The sequence below is a fragment of the Phoxinus phoxinus genome, assembly GCF_949152265.1.
Source record: "Phoxinus phoxinus genome assembly, chromosome: 11".
NCBI lineage: Eukaryota > Metazoa > Chordata > Actinopteri > Cypriniformes > Leuciscidae > Phoxinus > Phoxinus phoxinus.
Genome location: NC_136886.1, coordinates 29268046 through 29284806, shown reverse-complemented (window position 1 = coordinate 29284806; position 16761 = coordinate 29268046). Strand labels below are relative to the sequence as shown.

General features: G+C 36.6%; 2 protein-coding genes across 2 annotated transcripts; one reads left to right on the top strand and one right to left on the bottom strand.

Moving 5' to 3' along the window:
- Positions 1-3956: 3956 nt before the first annotated feature.
- On the bottom strand, positions 3957-11709 carry nop58 (NOP58 ribonucleoprotein homolog (yeast)). The gene is made up of 15 exons (XM_079628242.1): positions 11488-11709; positions 10844-10920; positions 10099-10151; positions 9708-9832; positions 9227-9363; positions 8956-9020; positions 8713-8847; positions 6771-6916; positions 6497-6623; positions 6031-6329; positions 5750-5811; positions 4950-5098; positions 4778-4860; positions 4508-4597; positions 3957-4428 (listed from the first exon to the last, which is right to left on the bottom strand). The coding sequence occupies exons 1-15, from the start codon at positions 11530-11532 to the stop codon at positions 4378-4380; spliced, it is 1644 nt and encodes a 547-aa protein (XP_079484368.1). The 5' UTR covers positions 11533-11709; the 3' UTR covers positions 3957-4377.
- Positions 11710-11957: 248 nt separating this feature from the next.
- On the top strand, positions 11958-16355 carry sumo1 (small ubiquitin like modifier 1). The gene is made up of 5 exons (XM_079628243.1): positions 11958-12254; positions 12993-13064; positions 13219-13296; positions 13959-14030; positions 15006-16355. The coding sequence occupies exons 1-5, from the start codon at positions 12243-12245 to the stop codon at positions 15072-15074; spliced, it is 303 nt and encodes a 100-aa protein (XP_079484369.1). The 5' UTR covers positions 11958-12242; the 3' UTR covers positions 15075-16355.
- The last annotated feature ends 406 nt before the right edge of the window (positions 16356-16761 follow it).

Here is a 16761-nt window from a genome sequence, read left to right as displayed (position 1 = left end):
TCAAAGCTTAACTAAAAGTTAACAAATCGCTTTATCTCTGCTGGCTGTCCGTATCCTGAATGTTTGGGTTTAATACGCATGTTTTTGCACTTGATAGTAATAAAATGAATGTCTTGATTAGTGGGAAGGGAGGATTGTTATAGGGAACATTTGGTAACCACACATGAGTGGACAACCCCCATGTCCTCTTAATCATGGGTAGCTCAGCAGATCGTTTCAAATTATTACAGGCAGTAAAACCCATTCAAGAATATTTTTCCCCTTCAAAAGTTACAGTGTTCTCTTACGGTATTTGCTCGGAAAACAAAACATTTACTGAGCGCTTACTCTTAGGAATGAGGATGCACTGCCATGTTTGGTATTGTGAAATATAGCATTCTATAAAGCATGCATGTCTTTCAAGATAATATTCAGCCAGGTTTGGACCTCTACGCTCTGCAGGTATAGTCATCATTACGTCATCCTGTACCTTTATGTGGGACACTGATCTGTATGACAGTATTAGACTCTATGATTGTTAACTTTGAGAACCTTAAGTCCACTGCTTTACCCTCTTTTCTTGATGAACAAGAAAACTAGTGACATGGTCTAAATTCTTTATGAGGGAAATGAACACTTCCAGTCAAATGTTCGCAGTCCGCACACACTGAATTTATGTCTCTCGTTATCTTAAAAACATTTTGGTCTAAGCTAATTCTTAAATGCTTGAAGTTTATTTGGGACCTTCTTCAATACTGTTTAACCCATGCATGGATAAAAACATCTTCATGTTTCCTTTTATTTCAAAACATGAATAAAAATAATCAAAAAATGTTCTTCTTTTATCAAAATAATGTGTTTCGAGGAGTTTGTTGCAATAGGCCTATAGATTTTAGAAAATGTACTTCACTTTCATCCGTCACGTTGAATTTATGTTGTCATAAATAAAAAACACAATGACATAGAGAAGACAGACATGCAGAGTTATGGGTAGGGGTCAAAGGTCAGCACATGGTGGTTTGCATGTAACTTCAGAACCTGAATGGTTACAGTAAACATGCATCAGGATTTTTGTGGGTAACACATTACAAGTTACGTAATCAGATTACTTCTTTCAAGTAACTAAAGTAATGCTAACTGAGTTACTTTTTCAAATATTGAAATTTTACTGACTGACCCATTGACTGACTTTGCATTTCCCTTATTAATTTCACTTTTTGTGCCAAAAATTTAACTTTTGTTATTAAAAAACAAACAAGCAAGCCCAGCCCAGGTGAAAAAAGTAACACAAAAGTAACAGAACTTTCTATAAGAAGTAACTAAAAGTTAGTTACTTTTTTTGGGAGTAATGAAATATTGCAACACATTACTTTAAAACAACAACACTGCAATTTGTTTTTTATTGGTCAACATAATTCCAGTTGTGTTATTTAATAGTTTTGATGACTGTACTAAAATGTGGGGAAAAAATTGAATTGTAATGTGCAATATAATAATAATGTGGAAATTTAACAAACTAATTCTTTGTTATGAAATTCCCACATTATTATTACAGGTATTATTTTATGTAGTTAGTGTTTTAAAAAAAAGCCTGATTTAACAGTCACAGATGTAAAGTATCATGAAATGTATTCTATCTAATCTTGTATTTTATTTGTAATATCCTTTGCTACAAGCATTAGTTATTTTTACAAAATGAATGCCATTTCTGGGAAGACACTGGTTAAAACATGTCAACCATATACGTGGCTGAATGTGTGTTGTATTTTTGTGGTGTGGGACATACATGCCTATCCTCAATTATTCATATCCAGAGCTCCAGGTCTTTGGGCTCCCATCCATATGAAATGGTCAAGGCTAACTCTATAAATCTGTCCATGTTCCTGATAAAACCTTTTTCTCATGTTAATAGCCAAAATGGACCAGAGAGAACTGCGCTACTAAGGCAAGGGTTACGGAGTCAGAGAACGAGGGCAAACGTTTGCTGCGGTCGAATCTCTGCCACCGCAACTCGTTCTCACCATTTAAGGAGCGATCTCAGCAAGAAACATTGAGGACATTCTGGGATCTATGGGGAAAACATGTCAACACTTAAAATGAAAGGCTCCAATTAGAGCCAAACAGGTTTTACAGCCTGATATTAGCTCTTTTTTAAGTTACATTTAAACATTATTTTCTTGGATGTTCATACATCTTTAATATCCAAAGAAACATGTAAACTCAGCAAAAAAAAGAAATGTGCCTTTTTCAGGATACTGTGTTTTAAAGATAATTTTGTAAAACCCAAATAAGATTTACAGATCTTTATTAGAAAGGGCTTAAACAATGTTTTCATGCTTCTTCAATGAACCATGAACAATTATTGCACTTGCACCCGTGGAACAGTCCTTAAGACACTAAGGCCTGGTTTCACCGACAGGGTTTAGATTAAGCCACGATTAGGCCTTAGTTCAATAGGACATTTCAGTAACTTTTACAAACATGCTTTAGAAAAAAACATCTGGTGTGCATTTTGAGACAAAACAATGGCACTGACATGTTTTAAGATTGGTCTTATTTTAAGGTGTTGCTTAAACATGCATTTTAGTCTGGGACTAGGCTTAAGCCTGGTCTGTGAAACCGGGGGTAACAGTCTACAGGCGGTATACAATTAAAGTCATATAGAAGTGATTAGAGCCACGAGGACCGCACATGGTAACACAGCAATAAACTGCAATGTCTGTAATGCAAGACACCCAAGACAGTGCTACAGGGAGATGGGAAGGACAGCTGATCGTCCTTGCAGTGCCAAACCGTCTCCCAGACATATTCGAGAACTTGAAAAGTGCCTTGGTGGAAGAGTGGAGTACAATACATCTCACATGCAAGAACTGGTGAATCTGTGAGTTTATGAGGACGATACGCACTGCAATTTTTTTTTATCTTATATATATACACACATATATAATTTATTTAGCCAAGTTCCAATCAGCGGTTCTGTCAGGGGGCCTCAAAACGACTTAAACGTTGTTTTTGTTTTTTTAAACAAGACAAAACTATTAAAATACACCAAAACAAATTTCACTCCACACTCAAAAATATAGGGGCACAATGTACCGTTTTAATTTTAAGTAACTTTCCATATTTATTTTTGACAGGTGTTTTACCTGTATTTTGAGTTTTACTCTGCATTGTCCATAAAAAATAACAGATAATGTCCAGGTAATGAGCTGCCAGTAATTTTTCTGTTAATTTACAGATTTCCTACAGTGCATACATTTTCCATTGTTTATAATAATGTAGCAGTATAAAATTAGAGTAAAATATTTATACGCAGCTTTATCCTTATCCAGTAAATCATGAACTAGAAAAGTCATGGTGACTTTGGACAATGTGTGGCCCATGAATCAAAAGGTTGAGAACCACTGATCTAAATCTTGAGAGCCATAATGTTCTTTAGCTTTTTGCCTACGAATATAAAAAAATGCACTGCTTTCTCCTTAAGAACTGTGATTTACTGTATCTTGGCTCAGTGATATCCAGATTCTGTCACTTCCTCTCATGTTAGACAGATAATCAAAATAGCTGCTCTATCTCCTGCTCATTAGACCTAGTGTATGCTGATGGCTGGCTAAATTTATGCTGTATTTTGGCCAAGTTTCTTGACTTGGCCTGATCTTACTGGAACAAGGAAAGAGGAGGAACCACAGTGGAATGTAAAACACACACACAATAAAACATGAAATACTCCATCCTAAGATTTGGCTAAATGTCCTCATTGTCCAGTTTCATCTCCACTAAATTTGTAATCAACATCTTTTTTCCTCTTTGGGAAGGAGATCATTCTGGAATTAAATACAATCTAAATATTTTTACATAAAAAAAAGGTTAAGTGCAGCATTACAGATTTTTAAAAGCATTCCTCTGGGCAATGTTCAATGGCCAATATCTTTCTAAAACTTAAAATTTCAATTCAACAACAAAAAAATGAGTCCACATGCTAGAAACACAGTATTTAATAATCCTGAGACACAAATTACTCAGTTTTACATGACAAAACTGACTCCTCGCAGAAATTTCTTTTATGTGACCCCACTCACTTTAAACTAAAAACATTCACTTATAAAGAGAAACTGAATGATCCAGTACTATTCAAACAAGGAGCATTAAATCATAAATCTTATGAACTTTTCTCAATCAAGCTATATGGAGAGAAAATGTCCTATAATTAAAAAATAAAATAAAAAAATCAATTGCTTTAAAAAAAAAAAAAAAAGGAAAAAGACAACAGTCCGTTTGAACTGTTGAATGTGAGCTGGGCCAGGCACAAAAAAGGGACGCGACCATCATATGATGGCCAAAACTCTATAAAAGTAATTTTATATACAACAAAGTTCATGGAAAAGAAGTCCCATTCATCTATGCATCCTCTTCTTTAACCTTTTTCTTCTTTTTCTTCTTTTCTGTTGTCTGTAAATGGAAAAATTTGTTTTAAGACTCACAAAACTATCAAATATAACATGATTGTATTTGCCATCACGGCTCTTACCTCTTCTACCGGACTGACTGCTGCTTCTTCCAACTCTTCCTTCGGCTCCTCTTCCGCTGCTCGTTTCTTTTTCTTTTCTTTTTTTGTCATCTATAAAGTAAATGCTGCAATAAGAAACTGCAAGATCTACTTAACACACATCATAAGAAAAATTCAGTCCGTAGATAAGCTGAACTTGAATTAAAAAAAAATTCCATGTGGGAATATTAATGATTCAGAGAATTAAATGCACCATCAACCAGAGATGAATTTATCATTCCACCCCCTCACCTCTGCTGGGCCGGCTGCAGCCGTCTCCTCCGCTTTCTTCTCCTTTTTCTTCTTCTTCTTTGGTGTCTCTGTTTCTGCTTCTCCTGTGATTAATATTCATTTTATGTTTATCTGCATTTAACAAGTGTCTGCAACACCAGTTAACTCAGTGTTCTGCTGTATGGATGTTTACCTTCTGCGGGGGCTTCCCGCTTCACTTTCTTGGCTTTAGCCTCTATGGGCTTCTCCTCCTCATCACCCTCCTCTACCTCTTCAATCTTCCTCTTCTTCGAGGTGGTGGGGAGTGTTGAGTCACCAGATGGGTCGTATACCTTTACATCACTGGCAGGAAGTAAAAAGAAGAGACTTAAATCCAGGGCTGTCACAATTTAAGCTTGGCTGGTGATTAAATGTCATACAAAAAAAATAGCAATTATTTTGTCTTTGAGTATCAGTTACAGACGGTTAAAGCAGAATGATAATGAATAAACTATTTTATAATAATAGTATAAATATAAGTTTAAAAACTATAAAATATTAACTATCAAAAAAGTACTCTTAAATCTTTGTAAACAGATAAAATTGTTCGGTGAGTGAATATACAAAACCATGCCGGTGACTAAAAAGCAAACTATTTAGAGGTAACAGGGATTTAAAATAATGACAAGCCAAGCCTGTATAAATTCCTTGCAGAAATTTACAGAATTTATTTATAGCCATTCCAGTCTTCAGTCAATTGATCCTTGAGAAATCATTCTAATACGCTGATTTGGTGCTCAAGAAACATTTATTTTTCTTAATGTTAATTCTTAAGTGGAAACGGAGATCATTTTTTTAGGATTCTTTAATGAAAGGGGAAAAACAGCATCTATTTAATATATGCTAATTTTATTAGCAACGTAAACTCTTTAAAGCAACTCAATTTATTGCATTCATACTGAAAAAAATTTTTTTCTTACTGACCCAAAACAATGTGGATGAAGAAAAACTCACCTCTTGTGTTGATATTTATCAGCCCTTGCCAGAGCCTTGCCTGACCCGCTGATGCGTCTGATCTAGGTCAGAAAATAGACAACCATTTATCATTCTGACTACAAATATTCACTTTAGCAGAGTGCTATATAAAATATCTACATATAAAGAGCAAACAAAACCAAGCTCAGAAGAGATAGTGACTTAATGACCCACATGGTATTTTCAGGACTGTGACATAAAGTCATCCTCATCACTGCTTGTGACATAATCAAAGATAAATATATCCCATGTCAACTAACCCCTTTCTCCTCCAGGTAGCGTAATCGGACTTCCAGCTTGGCTCTGTTTTCGATTCCCATCTCTGAATTTGTGTCTTCACCCAGGGCGTCGTAACGGATGGCAAGGGACGTTTTAGCGGCCAGCATTCTGGAGATTTTACCCTTATTCTTGGCTGTGGTCTGCCCCACCAGAGAGGCGTGGTAGATGAGACCGTATTTGGGCGTATCCCGACGGGTTTTCAGAGCACGGAACAGAGCTTTCTCTGCCCCTAGAATCTGTACGGTGGACGCGGGGTGCTTGGCCAAGTTCAGCAGTGATCCTGATGAAATCAAGTTTAAAAAGAAACATGTAATATTAGACACTGTGTAGAGCTTTATTCACAAGTAACTTAACCTTTTAACTGTCAAGTTAAGAGTCAAAAGGTTTACTTCAGCATTTCATCTTGTGTGACCAGCGGCATCATGTTACAGACCAAATAGTGCTCACCTGCATGGGATATGAGACGGGCTCCCACTAATTCTCCCACCATGACTGTCAGGTTGGGTGCAATTGCCATCATACGATTCTTCAGATAATCATATAGCTGTGTGCGATACTCTGATATTTCTATCACCTAGAGGTTGAGGGGGGAAAGAGGTGACGAGTTTCCGTAAAGAATGAGAATTAATTTAAAGTTTACAACAGAACTAATCATGTAAAACATTTTAAGGCAACAAGGTGACAAACTATTTATTCTAAACTTGTTTTTTGTTCAACTAACCTGGTCGCACAGGTGCATGATGTTGGCAATGTCCTCCTCCGACACTTCCGTTCCCATGGAGATCTCTGCAGCTAGTTTGACCTCTGCCTCAATCTCCTCTGGAATAACCTCAGACAAGTCTGTTGTTGCCACATTTGTGCGATCACCTACACAGTGGAAATATGAATAATACATAGTATATCAAAATCGAAAATTCTTGTTGCTTTTTAGGGAATAGGGCAGTATTTATTATAAAGGACTTTCTCAGCCACATCATTTTTAAATTCATGTTTTTTTTAAATATATATATATTATTCAAAATAACTTCCGCTCCCTCTGCAGTGACATCTCTACATAATAGAGCGACATTTCTCTACTCGACATATGTATATATATATATATATTAGGGATGGCCCGATACCACTTTTTCCAGGCCGAGTCCGATACCGATACTTTCATTTTTGGTACTCGCCGATACCGATACCGTAACCGATACCTGTATTTTTATTTTCAATTAATTTAATTCATGCATTTGTCATTTTTAAATGTATTGGTAGAGAAACCAAAAGAATGTCAAATCATATTTGTTTATTAAATGTAAACTTAATTTATTCATCAAATATATTTAATGCACTGCATATTCATTACTGTATAAATTAAATATAGATGGATCTTTTTGTGAAGTTACAAAAAAAGGTAGCCTATTTAGTCAAGAGTTAATCCTTTGTCTGGTTAACATTAAAACACAGCAGCAGATTAATTCAACTGCTGCCCCTTTAAGACCGAACGCACGGACCCCATTTGAATTATACTGTCTACGTTCACTTGACATATAATATACTTTGTTTACTAGGATACTCGCCAAGACGGGCGTTTTTACATAGTTTTGTGTGAATTCATCCGTACAAGCGCAATAGTGACATAATTCCACTCAGTGTTCGCGCGCTGTCTGAGGCGATGGTTTTCGGGGCGCGCGCTTTGGATGTTTGAAGTTCATGTAACTTCTTGACCTGCAAATGTCCTGTAATAATGTCGTTAAACATAAATAAGGTAACAGTTCATGTTTTACTTACATATACGATTTAGTTTTAATCCAAATATACGTGCCGTGAACGATCAGCAATCCAGAGCATTCAACAGAAGTGCGCGCTCTCTCTCTCTCTCTCTCTCTGGTCAGTTAATGTTAATAATAAGCTACATGCCTCGTTTTACTTTCTTTGCCATTGACATCCGACTGAACTACAAACTTTCCACTGACGTCTGATGCGCTCGACCAGCTCGCGCTTCGGTGCCGCGGCGCGCTCAATCCACTGCGCGTTTTTCTCTTATCAGCTCGCGCACCACAGCTATATAGGCGTTACTATATTTTGTTTAATATTTCACTAATATGATACATTTATTTCATAGACAGCCTTCTTTTTTATCCCCATTATACTTTTCTGTTGTCAGTGCTTCTTTGTCTGGACACAAACACTGTACACACGCTGTCTGGTATCGGTTGTTGGTATCGGGGCGCTTTTACGAGTACGAGTACGAGTACATGAGCTCAGTATCGGGCCGATACCCGATACTGGTATCGGTATCGGGCCATCCCTAATATATATATATATATATATATATACAAGTGTCAAAATAGGGAAGAAAAGACTATCAAAAGACTCCGTTTCATGCCGACTTTAAACATTTAAAATATTTATTTTATTCATAAAATTGAATTATACCTCCCACAAAAAAGTGAAAAAAAATATATATCCTAAACCATTTCATTTGAATCTTAACTTATTCGTATTATAGGTTTATATAAGCCGTTTATTTCCAAGTTATTTTACATTTATTTTATGACTTTTAAACCTCAGTGTGCATCACTGTTCATAAGGAAAACTGAAATTACGTTTTTCTTTCCAACAAAAGAGAAAGATGTAATCTAGAAGTCTTCATCAAATGCTTTCGAGTGTGTACTAACCAATCGTGCGGACAGTCTTGCAGTACGCCAGGTTATCTGTGACGATCTTGCCAATCTCTGGGAAGTGCCAGCCGTACCATTCCCTGCAGCGCATGATGTAGTTATTGAGCTCCTTATCCAGATCATCCAGCAGAGCTGCAGAATATGGCAAGGTAAGAGTGAACCAGGGGTACAGCTGTTTAAAGCACTGCCAGCTATATATGCGCTTAAGTATGTGCAAATATATAAACAACTATTACTTACAAATGGCTTGAACAATCATGGTGTCCACCTTGTCTGGGCTGAACTTCAGCTTGTAACGTGAGAGGCTGAGGAAAGATCAAACAAAAAAGTTAATTGCTGTACAAAAGCATGCATGTTGAGTTTGATGTTAATATCTGCTCAGAAAGTCTCAGTGGTAGTGACGAATGCTGAATAATATCCTCACAGAAGTCGGTCAGCAAAAATAATCATTGACGTGAACAAAGAATGGTTTAAATTAAGATTTATCATTGATTTTCAAATGCAAACTAACCTGTGGGCCAAACCAAGAGACATGGCACTGATCTCTCTGGCAGGAAGACCTGTGATAAGCCCCTCCATCTGGTTTCTGATGCCCCTCATGAGCTCAGCCACAGCAGGGCTGTGCACACAGCTCAGGTTCAGCTTCTCCTGCAGGGGGCAGCAGAGAGTCTCAGCTATTTTGTTCTAATGAAGCTTTAAGTGCACCTCAATATTGAAATTCCTGGAATGAAACCTACAATCTTTGCATTACCAGACCTGATGCTTAACCATAAACCTAGCAAATTATTTTTCCAGGTATAAAACAAGCTCAGATGAGGTAGTGAAATGCCTCATGATTTTTCAGCAACATGACAATGGTCATCATCATCACAGCTTGTAGTGTTTCATAGGGCAAATATCAGTAACATGATTTCATTTGGAATGCATATAGCAGAGCCGATTTAAAATGGCACTGGAAATCTTTAGAAAATGTTGGAAAACCCGCCATTTACCTTAATGACTCCTCCTAGTTTAGCATCCGTGATTGCCAGCTGCTCGTGAGCCTCTTTGGCCACAACTTTCTTGAGAACTTTTTTCAGACTTTTCCCCAATTTCCCCTCCACCATCGCCGTGGCCGCTGATATTGACATGAGAAAATAATTTTGAATGAGTTTTTCCTATTTTTATGATGCCTTTAATTTTCATTCTTATATTTAGATTAAGATAAATAAAAGGAAATCTGTGGTCTCAGTGGTAGTGACGAAACTACTGTTTGACGACCTCATGCTTGAGTCAGATATACAGATACATCATAGACACACAGCTGATGGACATTTAAACTGCTTTGCATATATAAATAAAGCTTAAGGACGACTGGTGTCAATGATTCAATTTAGCAGTTACCTGCAAGAGCTTCTGTTGTATCCTGGAACTTCTCAAAGTGCTTCAGTTTTACACTGAAAAACAAAACAAAAACAAAAGTTGTTACTGAATACACACTCAAAGACTGGGATACAGTAAGATAACCGATTCCCCCCACCCCCCTTTCAACCAAGGAAATGCAGTGAGATTCAAAATTTGTGGTTAATAAGGATTTTTAATACATTTATAATTAACTGTCCAATAAAATATCTTAATCTAAACGCAACAAAAACATTCACTACAAAAATTTATTTGACTAACATTTCTATCAAGGAATAGTTCACCCAAAAATTAAAATTGTCATCATCCTATTGAACACAAAAGATGATATTTTGAAGAATGTTGGTAATCAGACAGTTAACGGCACCCATTGACTTCCATAGTATGGGGAAAACAAATTATGGAAGTCAAAGGGTGCCATCAAATGTCTAGTTCTTCAAAATATTTCAAAAACATTCTTCAAAATATCTTTTGTGTTCAACAGAAGAAATAAACTCATACAGGTTTGGAACAACTTGAGTCAGTAAATGATGACAATTTTCACTTTTGGGTGAACTATCCCTTTAATGCCCAATACTTTCCCAGTCCTTTTTACCATTTTAGAGATTCCTGATGACAGTGGGAATGGTTAAGACATGTAGTTCTGCCATAAATAAATACTTTATCATCACAGGCATTTCAATTACAAAACAACGTCGGAAAATTACATATTCTCAAAAATACTCACACTTTGTTAGCTTTTTCTGGTGTTTCAAACTCCTTCCACAGGCTGTCCACCTGCTGGAGTTTCTGTTCATCCAGGACCTGCACAACAAAAGAGTGTTTTTTTCTCACGATTGAAATGTACTTGCACAATCACTCAGTCACGATCGAGATGCTTAAATTTATTCAAACCCTAAAGGTCTCGACACGAGAGACCATGTGGACCCTTGCCCCAGTAATGGCATGCCGCACTTAAAGTCTAAATAGCTTCTTAAAGTCCTTTATGCATGTACAACAGTATTCTTCGGTTATTTATAATGTTGTGCAGCACGTTTTGCACTACTGGTTGATTTGAAAATCGTCTAAACGCGACGAACAGCCAGTGAGCGAGTCCTGAGGACACAACGTGGCTATTCAGCGGTGCAGGCCACATGACACACGCTGAACCGTAACTTACTGGCTTCGCTTTACAAATTGGTTATGTATATAGAGTTACAAAGAAAGATAGCACATGTATTCACGAAAATAGTTAGATATTTAACTTAAGACTTTCCGAAACTCTGATAGCATTGCTAAGTACGCCGTCTAGCTAACAGAAACCATAAAACCTATGACTACTAATGAAAAAAATCACGATATCAATTTTTTCAACATAATAAATATGCTTACCTTGAATATGGCAAAGCCAGCGGCAGTTTCAAATAACACTAACATTATGAAATATTTTTTCTTGCTCTAAATCAAGTTTATGGCTGCGCTCCCCAAATTGAGAGCCTTCCGCTACAAGGAGTCGCTCTCCAGTCTCCACCACGAGGTGCACATGGGGACAGTGTGAGCATGCGCAGTACCACCATAGAAATTTGCGCATGTGCATTACCGTCTGACCTGGAGGGATCTTTCTCATGTTCTTTTCATTGTAATTTACAGGACCACGTGTACATGTTATGCACTTAAAACTAACTCCTTAATGTTCATTTTTAAGATTTCGAGCTCCATGTGCTTATATTGTGTATTCATTATTTTTGGTTAATGTTGAATATCCACAGTCTAACATAAAATTGGTTGTCCAGTGGATTAACAGTGTTTATATGTTTTCTAATCTTTTTGTAAAAATGTAATGGATAAGATCTCTCTGCTTTGGCACAGTACATGCCTTCCCCACGTTTCCCCCACTCTATGGTTTCCCCGAAGTATCCAACAAGATTCTATTCGAGGGCGAATTGAACCAATCAGAAAGAGCGCGATGAGAAAAACAACACTGTTTGGGTCAACGATCCACAGGAAGTCCCGCCCCTTTCCAATGACGTAAACGGCGCTGTGTTGTGAGTCTGCTGGTAGCAAAACCTCACATTACTGCACATTTTACTTCATTATTTATATCAAGCCGTGTTGATCCAAAGAAGGGCTGCGCATTGCGGAATATCATGTCAGATACGGTGAGTTTAAACATATGTTGTTGAATCGAACTTGTTTGGGAGAGCAGAAGAGAAAGACGGACTTGTAGAAAATGAAAATAAGAGGGCCCATCTTTTAGCCTGTTTGTTTCCATAGCTAGCTAACTGACTGTGGATGGGAAAGTCTTGCTGAATAAACCGCTAAAGTGTTTTAACCCCTATATTGTCTTTGGTTCCGGAATTTTGTACATTAGTCACGTTTACTCTGTTTGTAAACTTGAAAAAGAGGCGAATTTCTTTCTCAAATCTTTCACTTAGCCTGGGTGCTATAGTTAGCTGCTCTGGGCCCTGAAAGCAAAGTTCATATAGACTTGAGCTGATGGACCATGCTGAACATATGAGTCATTGTTTATTCATTCATTTAATACATGTTAATTAGGAAAAGTTGTGAAACATTTGGACATGTTGTTTTTTGTTATGTGGGCGCATTATCAGTCCGTGATGCTTTACTGTAGTAGGGCTAGTTGTGTGTTTACTGTTAAAACACTGCTTATTACAGTTTCTTTGCTCCATATATTAATGAGATGCTGAGCAAACAAACTACATCAGACTGACAATGTTGTCCTGCACTAATACAACCTATTAAAATCACATCTATCTTGTAGTATAATATATCCAAGGAATGTTTTACTGAACTCACTCCATGAATAATTATTAAATTCATATGATACAAAACAACATGTCATGCAAAATCTAATGACTCTCATTTTGCTTAAATAGGAGACCAAGCCCTCAAGTGATGGAGGCGAGAAGAAGGATGGAGAATATATTAAACTGAAAGTGATTGGTCAGGTAAATAGAGGTGCTTTCTAGTTCAGTCAATTCAGGTTACCAGATCACTGTTTGGTAATATCAAGTCATCTAAACCCAGCACTGTCCAAGCTGACATGGGCTGCCAATACAGCTGCAAATTAGTAAGCCGATTTTATTTCATTTCGATTTGCAGGACAACAGTGAAATTCACTTCAAAGTGAAGATGACAACACATTTAAAGAAGCTGAAGGAATCCTATAGTCAGAGACAGGTGAGTGATCACTAGCACACATTTGCTAAAAAATAATTTTCCAAATCAGGGATTTATAAAGTCTATCTGCACCACTGTTCAAATGTTTGAGATTTTAAAATAAGTCCCTTTTGCTAACCAAGGCTACATTTATTTGATCAAAAAAATAGAGTGAAATAGCAATATTGTGAAATAACATTTTAAAGTAACTATTTTTTATTTGAATATATTTTATAATGTAATTCCTATGATGATAAAGCTGAATTTCAGTCTTCAGTGTCACATGATCCTTCTAATATTGTGCACAAAAAACATTTCATAATATTGTCAATCTTGAAAACAGGTGTGCTGTATTCTTTTAAAGATTCTTTGATGAATAGAACGTTTCAAACAACAGCATTTATTTGAAATAGAAATCTTTTGTAACATTGTAAAAGTCTTTACTGTTACTTTTGATAAATTTAATGCATCCTTGCTGGATTAAAGTATTAACTTATTTTTAAATAAATCTTACTGACTTCAACTTTTTAGCGCTAGTGTATGTCGATATCAGAGCTGCACTGCAGTAGACAGGAACATATGCTGCAGCTATACATGGCTAGTGTCTGTTTTTGCTGGTATATATTTAGATAAAAACGTGTAATGTCCTGTTTTGACATGGTTTGTTTTGCATTTTTTTGCAGGGTGTACCCATGAACTCTCTAAGGTTTCTTTTTGAGGGACAGAGAATTGCAGACAACCAGACCCCCAAAGAGGTACAATATATGAGTAAAACTGCAACAAGTTAAAGAGATCCAATCAAACATAAATCATCCAACACTTAGTCACTGTAGAAGCTAGCCAAATTATGCAGATGCCAACATGGACAGGGTTCATGATATATAAGGGGTTCAATAAATAAGGGTTTATTTTCAATGAGGATAAACTTGGTATGCTGTGTTGGGTCGCCACATGGTGTCCGATATAAAATCTGGGTTTTTCCCCACTGCGGTGTTTACATAAAGCCTTTCTGATCCTAGTTTTGTTTTGCAGGTTTCCTACAATAGGTTTACATGCATCCAAGGTCAATTTTTTTTTTACATTTTCTCATAATATACATTGCAGCATCCCCTCTTTTCACTTAGTGTCTGAACCGGTCTCTCTTAACCCCTCCTTTTTGAGAGTCTACTCTGCTCTGATTGGTCAGATGGCCCAGTCTATGGTGATTGGTTGACCGCTTAGAAGCATGTGTGAGAAACACAACAAAAAGTGCTTGCAAAATGGATTTGCTTTTGCAGCGCGGAAAACAGCGTCTTCTCGACATGTAATGAAGACCTTATGCTGGCATTATGTAAATTTGTTAGGTTTGAGAAGGAAGTTAGACTGGAAGTTAGACTGGAACTCGTTTGAGGCAGTTCAGAACCGGTTCTTTCTTTTGGGAGACAATAACTTTATTTGTTGTGCACTTTGATCTGTGAAACTTTGCAAAACTTTTACACTCACAAACAGCTCTATTACACACTGCATGAAAGGTTCTGAAAAAGCGTAATAGGGGACTTTAAAAGCAGCTAATTTCTATTCTGTGACTGTGACTGAATGAAAACACACAAAATAGTTTGACAGATGATGTATTACAACAGTATTGACCAGCTTGGTGGCCATAACCACAACTGCTGTAAGCTTCCTTTCAGCCACACACGAGGAATCAGTCATGATCCCGCTCACCATGTTTGTCTCTGTCTGTCTTTCAGCTGGGAATGGAAGATGAGGACGTGATCGAGGTGTATCAGGAACAGACCGGTGGCTGTCGGAATGACTAGACCTCTATTTTTCATGCTCTTTATTTTTATCATAATTTTGTATGTATGACATGTATTTCATCTGTTTCCTTTTGCTGTCACCTCAAAGGGAAGCAGAAAAAAACCATCTGGATCAAATAGATAAACTGGTAGGACTGCTGAGTTTGAAAGAGTCGGGGTGGAAAATGTTCTTCCCCTCTGTCTGTGTTTGCGCTAACCAATCCCTGCCTTCATGCGCCTCTTTTAAAGGATTCTGGTCACGGTTTGCATTGACACATGTTATCATGTTGTGTTGTGCCCTGAGTTGATTGAAAACAGTCTTGCTTATCCATAAAGCAATGCTAAAAACCTTTACATTATGCTGTTAAATCCAATCATCAAATCAAGACCAATTTTTGATGGCAGCTTTGGTGTTCCTGTTGCTCACTTCTGTTAGTGTATTTGGCCATCGTTAAGAGTTCTGTTCCATTGTTTTTGAATATTTCCAAAACTGACTCGTTTAATGCTAGTGAACATACATGCCATTAGGAAAAGAAAAAATCATTCTGAGATGTTCAGAGGTGGTTTGTTTGTGCAATTGTCGTCCGATGTTAGAAAAGTAAAATGTTTCTTCCCTTTTCTTGCATGTGTCTTACGGGATATTGCAAGAGGGAGGTCACTGTGTTGTTGTAAATGACAGGTAGGGCTTTGTTTTGCATGGTTTTGTCTATTGTATAAGAATGTGTGCTGCCCCTGTTTGAATCTGTGTTGTCACCTTCTATTCGGCTGTGTCTTGAATATTTGGCTCCCCTTTAACCTCAATAATGGATTTCAAATCCTGGAAATAATGGGTAAACATGTTGTTTGATTAGTACTCAGGGGCATCATTTACATGCACACAATAAATACGGCCACAGTGTCACTGTACTCGTTTCGTTTCCTACAATTTTATATTTTTTTTATGCTATGCGAGAGGCGAGGGAGTTTGATCCAGATGGTTTTGTGGATATAGAAGAATTATGACTTTGCTTTTGTCTTGTTTTTTTTTTTAAATAAATAAAATGTGTCATAAAACAGTTTGTGTTCACATGTAAATCTTATGGGGAATGTGCCATTTATGAACACTAGATGGCAGCAACACCTTTCAAGTCTTAGCTGGGTTACTTATTTTAAAATACATAAATACCAGTTGGGAAATACAGGAGATAACAACACACAGATAATATATAAAAAGGAATGTCATATTGAAATGAAAATGCACTTACAGCACCTTGGTATTTATATATCAGACCAGTCTGAGGATGGAATCCGAACAGAGTTAGTAATAAAAAAAAAATATTTTAAATGAATAAATATCTTCAATGATTTCTGAAGGATCATGTGACACTGAAGACTGGATTAAGGAGGCTGAAAATTCAGCTTGAATCACAGAAGTAAATTACATTTTATAATATATTTAAATAGAAAGTTATTTCAAAATGTAATAATATTTCACAATATTACTTTTATTTTTTTATCTGATTATTTTAGCCTTGGTGAACAGAAGAAACTTCTTTTTAAAAACATGAATCTTAATAACTAAAAACTTTTGAACACCAGTGTATAATGTAAATGTGTTTACCTTTATATACAACATAAAATATAATTTAATTACACTTCACCTTAGAAAAAGTGACGTTGTTTTGAATGTTCTTTTTGGTACTTTTTGTCAGTACAAAGAAAAAATAAT